General features: G+C 41.7%; 1 protein-coding gene across 1 annotated transcript in view; it reads left to right on the top strand.

The window, feature by feature from the left end:
• Window positions 1–12,152, top strand: part of LOC119972676 (exostosin-1-like) — a 255,149-nt gene that overhangs the window by 198,994 nt on the left and 44,003 nt on the right. The window contains exons 7-8 of the mRNA XM_038809779.1: window positions 358–453; window positions 2,912–3,001. Coding sequence (XP_038665707.1) covers window positions 358–453; window positions 2,912–3,001 — 186 coding nt within the window. The remainder of the gene's footprint in view (window positions 1–357; window positions 454–2,911; window positions 3,002–12,152) is intronic.

Genomic DNA, 12,152 nt, shown 5'->3' with positions numbered 1-12,152 from the left:
CTTTTCTTTGTTCTTTGTCTTGGTTCATTGTTTTAATTCTCTCCATATGTCCATGGTGCGCATAAGGACACACTTCCTGTAAGCTTTATTTGTTGCCCCTTTAGAATTGGAAAATTCTGGCCAAAATGCTTGTTATTTAGTTCTTATGAGGATGGAGCTATCGTAACAATATATTTTACAAATAAAAGGCTGAGATATATTTAAATATTCAAAGTAAAATTAATGACCATCATTTTGATGTATGTAATTTTGTTGTCAATAAATAGTAATTTATGGAACAGAACATTTTAATTGGCACCAACTTAGTGACAATGTGAATTCTGTATATTAATCACAATGGTGCTTGGGTGTTTTCAGGTTATTGTGTTATGGGACTGTGACAAACCTTTGCCAGCCAAACACCGGTGGCCCTCCACTGCTGTCCCTGTACTGGTCATTGAAGGGGAAAATAAAGTAAGTTTCTTTGGTTACACACTTTATTTTCATAAACTGCTTATCTTTAATTCATTTTGCCCTATGAGTTGTCAATGGGGAGATTGCATATAGGATTTGCTGACTTTGATATCTTTGTGTCCTTCAGAAGATAGGTTTTGTCATCTTAACAAAAAATGATTTGAAAGGACACAAAAAGCATGCACTGCATCAGAATGCAATAATAAAGTATTCTTAAATCTGTCCTGATCTTTGATTCTTTGTTTCTGGTCTAACTCGAGTACTGACCTAGCACCCTCGCTTGGCAGTTTTTATGTAGAGATGATGTACAATGAGGAAGGGTCAATGGATTACAAAGAAATAAATTATCAAGTGACATTGGGCCCAGTAATTTGTATCTTGTAGTACTTGTGATTTATATGGTCTGTCATGGGTAATTTGTCGTAACTCGAATCCTCACTGCAAAGTTATATATGATCTTTTTTTAAAATTAAAACCTTTGCATCAACTTTTAGGTGAGCCATTGTTTGTCATTTTGTGCAGTGGCCACATAAAGTAGCTGTTGCATTGAAAAGTTCAACCTGTGGTTCGCACTGAAGTATCTGAACCTGTGGAGTGAATCGGTAACAGTAAAGTCAACTAGACAATTAAGGTTGAATTCGTAACCCAAAAATACATAATTGACGACAGCTTTTGTACTTTAAAGTGAAGTATGCTGATGTTGTCAATGCTGTGAAACATCCCCTCTTTTTTGCTCTTCTGCCTCATGATGATGTACTAGTACATATAGGAGTTCCAACCCTCGCTAGAAAAAGTATAATATGAACTCTGATTTAAGATGTATGATTTATGATGCAAGTGTATGTAGGATAAGACTAAATTATGTAAACACTTCAGTGAGTCCAAAAGTAAATCTATATTTGACACTTAAATAATCACATTTTCGAGGACTCTTTTTTGAGTTTAATGTTTAAGATATCTTTATGCTTCATGACTTTCGCATGTCCCTCCAATAACATCCTGCAGCTGTAATTTCTGTATGAACCTATATAGAACTCTATAGTGGTTTCCCGTGATCCTTTATTTCAGTCCAGCTGAGATGTTTCTCTTTTCTCCTTGCAGCACACTGACTTTTTTCTTTTTTTTTTAAATGGCCAATTTCAAAGAGTCCACATTAATATCTTGAAGGTTAGGTCCACACGGTCGCCCAAGGTCGGAATTGAACCCGGGTCCCTGTCACTGTGCGACACCAGTGCTAACCACTCTGTCGTCCTCCTTTCCTTTATCCTTCGAGTATACTGTATTACTGTAGAATATTACATGATACTTTCACTAAAAGATTTTTTTGTTGAATCATACCTTGACAGTTAATTAGAATTTACAGTGCGACCTAATAGGCAAAAGCCATTGCATTATAAATCCTTGAAAATAAAATGCCATTGAGCTGAGTTAACAACAGATCTCAGCATAGCCAGAAATTGAATTGCTTCAATGGTCTGCGTTCCTCAGATAGAAAGTTGGAAAATCAGGGAGGTTCCCACTCTTTATTTGGAACAGAACTAGACTTGTTGTCGACGGTCAAATAACCTGTTTGCACTCGCCATCTAAGCATACACAAAATATGTGAACTGAGTGATTGCTGGTGCCCGAGCAACTGTACTTCAACAAAAGCCAGTTTCTTGAAGAGTCATGTTGAGAAAAATTGGGGGAAATTACACAATTAATTCCATACTTACTGCGCTTTCTGGCTAGACTCTTATTTTCATGCAACGTAAAACTGTTTAAAAATTGAGAAGTACCAAGACTAACTATTTTACAGTTTGCACCAGGACACATCTGATGTAATCCAAATTTGTGACTCCCTCATGCCTCAATTTTGGCCTGATAGTGCCAAGACTAAACTTGCCAATTATCAACCTAGAATACACTGCATTGGGAATCCTATTTATTTTATGGACAATTAAATTTAAAAGAATGTTGGCTTGCATTTGATGTATACATTTAAAAATTTGATGAAAACAATGCATAGTATTCTCAAAATTATGCAGCTGCATGGGGCACAGCAGTAGTAATTCAGCTGTTGTCATTTGGAGAATTGGTTGAACAAGGATAAACAAGCCTTTCAGCGGTCCTATGTGCAATTTCCTATGATTGCCAACTTTTAGAAAATCTTTATTTTGTGGCTTAAGTGAAATAATGTTGCATGTTACTTCTTGCTTAGAATAATTTGGCAATGGTTTGCAGAGTTTGTCTTTGCATTTCGTGTGTATGTTCTGAAGGTATGGGAGGAACATACAGCTGTGTTTAAAATAGAACCATCAGTGCCGGAAATTGTTAATGTTGTTTCAGCAATGATGTTAGGCACTGCATATGATAAATATCAATTTAGCAACAAACATTCATAACATCACATTGATCTGGTGTTTGCCACCTTGAAGATGCTAAACTGGTTATCCACTTTTTTCTGCATCATGTACAGGTTATGAGTAGTCGTTTCCTTCCATATGATGCCATCAATACACATGCAGTACTTAGCCTTGATGAAGACACTGTTCTTTCCACCACTGAGGTAAGGTATTCAACATATACTGCTTTACCAGTTTGTAAATGCACTACCCAACTAGAAGGTCTTGCAGTTCAAGAAGGTGCTAGATATAGTTTTCTATAGGCCACCTAATAGTTCTAGGGATGTAGAGGAAAGGATGGCGAAGATGATTCTGGAAAAGAGCGAAAGTAACAGGGTAGTTGTTATGGGAGACTTTAACTTTCCAAATATTGACTGGAAAAGATATAGTTCGAGTACATTAGATGGGTCATTCTTTGTACAATGTGTACAGGAGGGTTTCCTGACACAATATGTTGACAGGCCAACAAGAGGCGAGGCCACATTGGATTTGGTTTGGGGTAATGAACCAGGCCAGGTGTTAGATCTGGAGGTAGGTGAGCACTTTGGAAACAGTGACCACAATTCGGTGACCTTTACGTTAGTGATGGAAAGGGATAAGTATACCCCGCAGGGCAAGAGTTATAGCTGGGGGAAGGGCAATTATGATGCCATTAGACATGACTTAGGATGTGTTGGTTGGAGAAGTAGGCTGCAAGGGTTGGGCACACTGGATATGTGGAGCTTGTTCAAGGAACAGCTATTGCATGTTCTTGATAAGTACGTACCAGTCAGGCAGGGAGGAAGGGGTCGAGCGAGGGAACCGTGGTTTACCAAAGAAGTGGAATCTCTTGTTAAGAGGAAGAAGGAGGCCTATGTGAAGATGAGGCGTGAAGTTTCAGTTGGGGCGCTTGATAGTTACAAGGAAGCGAGGAAGGATCTAAAGAGAGAGCTGAGACGAGCAAGGAGGGGACATGAGAAGTCTTTGGCAGGTAGGATCAAGGAAAACCCAAAAGCTTTCTATAGGTATGTCAGGAATAAAAGAATGACTAGGGTAAGAGTAGGGCCAGTCAAGGACAGTGGTGGGAAGTTGTGTGTGGAGGCTGAGGAGATAAGCGAGATACTAAATGAATACTTTTCGTCAGTATTCACTCAAGAAAAAGATAATATTTGGAGGAGAATGCTGAGACCCAGGCTATTAGAATAGATGGCATTGAGGTGCGTAGGGAAGAAGTGTTGGCAATTCTGGACAAGGTGAAAATAGATAAGTCCCCGGGGCCGGATGGGATTTATCCTAGGATTCTCTGGGAAGCCAGGGAAGAGATTGCTGAGCCTTTGGCTTTGATTTTTAGGTCATCATTGGCTACAGGAATAGTGCCAAAGGACTGGAGGATAGCAAATGTGGTCCCTTTGTTCAAGAAGGGGAGTAGAGATAACCCCGGTAACTATAGGCCGGTGAGCCTAACGTCTGTGGTGGGTAAAGTCTTGGAGAGGATTATAAAAGATACGATTTATAATCATCTAGATAGGAATATATGATTAGGGACAGTCAGCATGGTTTTGTGAAGGGTAGGTCATGCCTCACAAACCTTATCGAGTTCTTTGAGAAGGTGACTGAACAGGTAGACGAGGGTAGAGCAGTTGATGTGGTGTATATGGATTTCAGTAAAGCGTTTGATAAGGTTCCCCACGGTCGTCTATTGCAGAAAATACGGAGGCTGGGGATTGAGGGTGATTTAGAGATGTGGATCAGAATTGGCTAGTTGAAAGAAGACAGAGAGTGGTAGTTGATGGGAAATGTTCAGAATGGAGTTCAGTTACGAGTGGCGTACCACAAGGATCTGTTCTGGGGCCGTTGCTGTTTGTCATTTTATAAATGACCTAGAGGAGGGCGCAGAAGGATGGGTGAGTAAATTTGCAGACGACACTAAAGTCGGTGGAGTTGTAGACAGTGCGGAAGGATGTTGCAGGTTATGAGGGACATAGATAAGCTGCAGAGCTGGGCTGAGAGGTTGGCAAATGGAGTTTAATGTGGAGAAGTGTGAGGTGATTCACTTTGGAAAGAATAACAGAAATTGCGGAATATTTGGCTAATGGTAAAATTCTTGGTAGTGTGGATGAGCAGAGGGATCTCGGTGTCCATGTACATAGATCCCTGAAAGTTGCCACCCAGGTTGATAGGGTTGTGAAGAAGGCCTATGGTGTGTTGGCCTTTATTGGTAGAGGGATTGAGTTCCGGAGCAATGAGGTCATGTTGCAGTTGTACAAAACTCTAGTACGGCCGCATTTGGAGTATTGCGTACAGTTCTGGTCGCCTCATTATAGGAAGGACGTGGAAGCTTTGGAACGGGTGCAGAGGAGATTTACCAGGATGTTGCCTGGTATGGAGGGAAAATCTTATGAGGAAAGGCTGATGGACTTGAGGTTGTTTTCGTTAGAGAGAAGAAGGTTAAGAGGTGACTTAATAGAGGCATACAAAATGATCAGAGGGTTAGATAGGGTGGACAGCGAGAGCCTTCTCCCGCGGATGGAGGTGGCTAGCACGAGGGGACATAGCCTTAAATTGAGGGGTAATAGATATAGGACAGAGGTCAGAGGTGGTTTTTTTACGCAAAGAGTTGTGAGGCCGTGGAATGCCCTACCTGCAACAGTAGTGAACACGCCAACATTGAGGGCATTTAAAAATTTATTGGATAAGCATATGGATGATAAGGGCATAGTGTAGGTTAGATGGCCTTTAGATTTTTTCCATGTCGGTGCAACATCGAGGGCCGAAGGGCCTGTACTGCGCTGTATCGTTCTATGTTCTATGTTCTATTTAATTCCTATGCACTGAGTTAGTGGGCCTTGGCCAGGGTAGAGATTTGGGCACAGAAATTAACTTCAGTGCACCTGTGCTAAGGAGAGAATAATTCAGCTAAGATTCCTGTTCGTGAGTGTTATTAGGTATCCAGTGCTGGAAAGCACTTGTGCAGATATTGAACAATGTCAGGATTAGGCTCAGTGGAGAGTTTACAATTACCTGCCATTTGTTGCCTAAGTGTGTGTGTGTGTGTATATGATGATGTATAGAAAAAGGACCCTTTGGTCCATCTGACCTGTGGCACACAACTGTGATGCTTTCTGCATCACCATATAAACAAATACATAAAAACATACATAGAAAGTAAAAGCAGGGGGAGGATATTCAGCCCTTCGAGCCTACGTCACCATTCATTATGAACATGGCTGATCATTAAGTTCAATTTCCTGATCCAACCTTACCCCCATCCCTTGCACCAGTGCACCGAATTGTCATTACTGAACAAGATTTGGTGACATTTTCTACATTTGAAGTTAATATTTAGGATTTATAATTTGTATTAATGTTAATACATTTCTAGGAAGAGTAGTGAATGGTTTGAAATATGTTGATTCAAAGGCAGCTTGCGGCAAAATTCAAGCAAGTAGCCATGTTGCATACATCCCGTTACGGTGTTCTCCAAACAAAAGGAGTGGCCTCATACTATTGACTACCTTTATTTGAATCGTAATGGAATTTTGGGAGCACATTTGGAACAATTCATTGTTGGTTTATTTTGATTGTGTCATGCTTGTATTGAAACCCAGGTAAACGGATAATGTACTTGATAAATGACATCGTGCACAAGGAATTTTCTTTCGATATCTTATTAAGATTAGGAGAAACATGCATAGTGTTGTTGGAGCATGCTTTAAACTGAAAGCAATCAAGAAATCTTTGTATCTCTTAAGGATAAATATCTAAAACCGGGAAATAGGCAAAAGATTGAAATGAAAAAATGAAAATCACTTATTGTCACGAGTAGGCTTCAATGAAGTTACTGTGAAAAGCCCCTAGTCGCCACATTCCGGCCCCTGTCCGGGGTTATGGAATTGGTTTTGGATAGCTATGGAAAAGTGTCAGCAGTTATTGGCCTGGATTTTCGGTGTTAGGTTGGCTCCAGAGGCAGGCATCATTTCTCGTCTCCCCGGTATTAAAATATGGCAGGTGAGGACCCTTTTTAAGGGAGACAGATCTGCCAAATTGGAAAATTTACCAGCTCGAGCTTGTCACCTCAATGGCAAAGATTTGGCCCGTAATCTCCTCCTGTGCTGTGAACTTATAATTATGATATACAGACAGAGGAAGGAGAGTGCCAGGTAAATGTGAGGTCCATAATTGAAGAGCAACGGTGTTTCTCTGGTGGTGATTGATGGAAGATCATCAAGCTTTTGTATTTGAGAGGCTGCTTGTTTTTATCCGTAATTGAACTTTGCAGTAGAGTGGAGTTTAGGGTATCCAACCCTCAATGATTGGGAGATTCCAAGAATTGGACGGGTGTACTATTTCCAAGCTGTGTCTCAAGCAACCTGGGAGGTCAGCTACTTAAATTTCTCTCTGCTATATGCACCACCTACACCCTGTAATGCCTCCAGCTGCATTGTTAAAATCTCAGATGCAGTGGTGTCACCCATCTGCAAGGAAATGGAGGGAGGCCTGTTGTAGAGGAGGGGGCTGGTTGAGGGAAGGGGACTCTAGATTTGGGGGAAATCGGGGAATAGGAATCATGGGATAGGGAGAAATGATGGGGACCTGGGAAGCTATCAAAATTGTGCAATGGGAAGGGGCTCATGGTCAGGAGAAGTGGGGATGGCATTGAGATCAGCATTTTCAACAGCTGAGAATAGTACCATCATGTTGGTGAGTGGGAGCAGCACGGGGGGGAACAACTGATAATGGGGGTGTGAAACTTCACTGTGAGGAAAATGGTGAAAGATTATTTCCATTGGCCAAATGGAGAATTTGGAAATGGAAAGCAAAGGTTCTCACTGGAAGAAACAAGGGACCAAGGGCAATGTGTCCAAGTTTGCAGATGACACTAAGATGAGTGGTAAAGCGAAAAGTGCAGAGGATACTGGAAGTCTGCAGAGGGATTTGGATAGGTTAAGTGAATGGGCTAGGGTTTGGCAGATGGAATACAATGCTGACAAATGTGAGGTTATCCATTTTGGTAGGAATAACAGCAAACGGGATTATTATTTAAACGATAAAATATTAAAGCATGCCGCTGTTCAGAGAGACTTGGGTGTGCTAGTGCATGAGTCACAGAAGGTTGGTTTACAAGTGCAACAGGTGATTAAGAAGGCAAATGGAATTTTGTCCTTCATTGCTAGAGGGATGGAGTTTAAGACTAGGGAGGTTATGTTGCAATTGTATAAGGTGTTAGTGCGGCCACACCTGGAGTATTGTGTTCAGTTTTGGTCTCCTTACTTGAGAAAGGACGTACTGGCGCTGGAGGGTGTGCAGAGGAGATTCACTAGGTTAAACCCAGAGCTGAAGGGGTTGGATTATGAGGGGAGGTTGAGTAGACTGGGACTGTACTCGTTGGAATTTAGAAGGATGAGGGGGGATCTTATAGAAACATTTAAAATTATGAAGGAAATAGATAGGATAGATGCGGGCAGGTTGTTTCCACTGGCGGGTGACAGTAGAACTAGTGGAAATAGCCTCAAAATAAGGGGAAGTAGATTTAGGACTGAGTTTAGGAGGAACTTCTTCACCCAAAGGGTTGTGAATCTATGGAATTCCTTGCCCAGTGAAGCAGTTGAGGCTCCTTCATTACATGTTTTTAAGGTAAAGATAGATAGTTTTTTGAAGAATAAAGGGATTAAGGGTTATGGTGTTCGGGCCGGAAAGTGGAGCTGAGTCCACAAAAGATCAGCCATGATCTCATTGAATGGTGGAGCAGGCTCGAGGGGCCAGATGGCCTACTCCTCCTAGTTCTTATGTTCTTAAAAGGAGGAGAAAAGCTCTTGAACTGAACTGAAGATTAATAAATAATTGGATACTTCACGCCACATGGCAGTTGAGGGAGAGACTTTTTCAGAGGGGATGGATTTGAAAACAAAAAATGTAAAAGAAAGAGCTGGGGAGGAGTTGGCAAGGAATGAAGTTACAGGAAAGAGGGGATTGAATCCAAGCTTAAATGGTTTCAAAATATCGGTGCTGAACGGAGTTCAAGATAATGCATCATGAGAAAATCCCACTGCCCTTCCTGTGAGCTCTTGGTCTAGTTCAGACCAATTCGGCTACCCGGTTTTAAGGTGTGAAGTCCAAATACAGATTAGCTCTGACAGGTTCTCATTTCGGAAGCTTTCACACTGTCAAAAGAAATCACATTGCAAGTGTCTGAGATGCTAGGCTCCACCCTCTTTCCCCCCCTGCTGATGCAGCCAATGTAGACATCATGACCATAGATCGTGATTGATATCACATGGTCAGATGTCATATGGTCAGTATGCCACATGATTAAACTTCCAGGAGTGCCTCCAACCAGAGTTGGCAGCCCTATTGTGGTATTTGCAGTTTTTCCTTTTTGTTACAAAATAAAACTACCAACAGAATTTCAAAAGTTAAATAGTCATCTTAAATGAGTTGTAGTAAATACCAGTGATGGCTTTGCAATATGCCAAAGTTATTGTTGTATGTCAGCCATTTATGGTTGAGCATACTCTTGATTTATAGGCACGTCTTTCTGATTCAAGCTTTGAGCCCTGAGATTAATTCATAGCAACAGTTTGCTTCAGCTCTGATAATTTTATAACATGAAGTTCAGAAGATGTATCAAATAGGAGACAGCAGCAGGTCAGGAAAATCTGTTTGAGCACAGTTGAAGGAAAAATCCACTGACCAATTTGTTTTAGAAGATTTCTACTGTTTTTCCACTATTTGACTTTGCAAGTGTCCTTTTTAAAAACATTGGAATTATTTATAGATTTTTAAATAATTTAGCATACCCAATTCTTTTTTTTTCCAATTAAGGGGCAATTTAGTGTCGCCAATCTACCTAACTTGCACATCTTTGGGTTGTGGGCATGAAACCCACGCAAATATGCAAACTCCGCACGGACAGTGACCGAGGGCCGTGATCGAATCAGGGACCTCAGCACCATAGGCAGCAGTGCTATCCACTGCGCCACCACGCCATCCACTTGAATTACTTACTTGATACCTCAGTAAGTTAGCTGAGCTATGCAAACTATAAAAATCATTATGGAAAAAAGGAGGAAGGTCATCTTTCTTCAAGGGGTATGGAGGCCTTCCGGACATGCACTGTGAAGGCAGGGGAAGAAAATAGCACCAGAGGTCAATACAAGGCATCTGCCCCTCCCCCCAGCCCCTGAAGGCCCGAATACAGTACTGACAAAATGTTCCATGACTTCAGTATGAGTCAAGATCAGTGAATGCATCTTCGAATGCCATCCTTGACACCAACACCTCACACGGCTTAATGCACTAGAGCAATGTTGCCCAATAAAAATCACTGATTTGCCACAGGTATTTCTATGGCATCATCCTTCTAACCACATACAGTAATTTCAGTAGAAAATACCTTGCACACTCGCTCAATAGAGGTAAATGTATTTCAGATGTATACTTAATAGACATGGCCATCATTCAGTGACCATGAAAATAGGTCAAAATACTTTCACTCTGCTTTTTTTTTATCTTAAAGAGCCCAGTATTGAGGTCACATGCTCAACAACATTTTTTTTAAAAAAAGTATTTTTATTAAGGTTTTCCAGAATTTTTCATAATAAAACAGTAGTAACAATAATAACAAAACAAACTAGAGTGAACAGTAACATGGTGCAAAAAGAGAATATACAATAAGAACTAAATAGACATTACATTACCCCATGCGACTCAGTCTTCCCACATCATCCCAATGAAGCACTGACGCTCCCTCCCCCCCCCCCCCCCCCCCCCCCAACGGATTGCTGCTGCTGACATTTTCATTTTCCCTGAGAAAGTCGACGAACGGCTGCCACCTCCGAGAGCCCTAGCATAGACCCTCTTAAGGCAAACTTTATTTTCTCGAGGCTGAGAAACCAAGCCATGTCGTTAACCCAAGTCTCTACACTCGGGGGCTTCGAGTCCCTCCACATTAATAAAATCTGTCTCCGGTCTACTAGAGAGGCAAAGGCCAAGACATCGGCCTCTTTCGCCCCCTGAACTCCCGGGTCTTCTAACACTCCAAAGATCGCTATCTCTGGACTCGGCACCACCCGTGTGTTAAGCACCTTGGACATTGCCCTCGCGAACCCTTGCCAGAACTCTCTAAGCTCCGGGCATGCCCAAAACATGTGGACATGGTTTGCAGGTCTGCCCTTGCACCTCATACAATTGTCTTCTACCCCAAAAAACTTGCTCATTCTCGCTGCTGTCATGTGTGCCCGGTGGACCACCTTAAATTGAATTAGACTGAGCCTGGCACATGATGAGGAAGAATTAACCCTGCCCAGGACCTCTGCCCACAGACCCGCTTCCAACTCCTCACCTAGCTCCTCCTCCCACTTACCCTTGAGCTGAGCTATGCAAACTATAAAAATCATTATGGAAAAAAGGAGGAAGGTCATCTTTCTTCAAGGGGTATGGAGGCCTTCCGGACATGCACTGTGAAGGCAGGGGAAGAAAATAGCACCAGAGGTCAATACAAGGCATCTGCCCCTCCCCCCAGCCCCTGAAGGCCCGAATACAGTACTGACAAAATGTTCCATGACTTCAGTATGAGTCAAGATCAGTGAATGCATCTTCGAATGCCATCCTTGACACCAACACCTCACACGGCTTAATGCACTAGAGCAATGTTGCCCAATAAAAATCACTGATTTGCCACAGGTATTTCTATGGCATCATCCTTCTAACCACATACAGTGATTTCAGTAGAAAATACCTTGCACACTCACTCAATAGAGGTAAATGTATTTCAGATGTATACTTAATAGACATGGCCATCATTCAGTGACCATGAAAATAGGTCAAAATACTTTCACTCTGCTTTTTTTTTTTATCTTAAAGAGCCCAGTATTGAGGTCACATGCTCAACAACATTTTTTTTTAAAAAAAGTATTTTTATTAAGGTTTTCCAGAATTTTTCATAATAAAACAGTAGTAACAATAATAACAAAACAAACTAGAGTGAACAGTAACATGGTGCAAAAAGAGAATATACAATAAGAACTAAATAGACATTACATTACCCCATGCGACTCAGTCTTCCCACATCATCCCAATGAAGCACTGACGCTCCCCCCCCCCCCCACGGATTGCTGCTGCTGACATTTTCATTTTCCCTGAGAAAGTCGACGAACGGCTGCCACCTCCGAGAGCCCTAGCATAGACCCTCTTAAGGCAAACTTTATTTTCTCGAGGCTGAGAAACCAAGCCATGTCGTTAACCCAAGTCTCTACACTCGGGGGCTTCGAGTCCCTCCACATTAATAAAATCTGTCTCCGGTCTACTAGAGAGGCAAAGGCCAAGACATCGGCCTCT

This window comes from Scyliorhinus canicula, chromosome 10 (assembly GCF_902713615.1).
Source record: "Scyliorhinus canicula chromosome 10, sScyCan1.1, whole genome shotgun sequence".
NCBI classification, from domain to species: Eukaryota; Metazoa; Chordata; class Chondrichthyes; order Carcharhiniformes; family Scyliorhinidae; genus Scyliorhinus; species Scyliorhinus canicula.
Note: the sequence above shows the minus strand (reverse complement) of the source record. Positions and strands in the feature narration are given on the sequence as shown.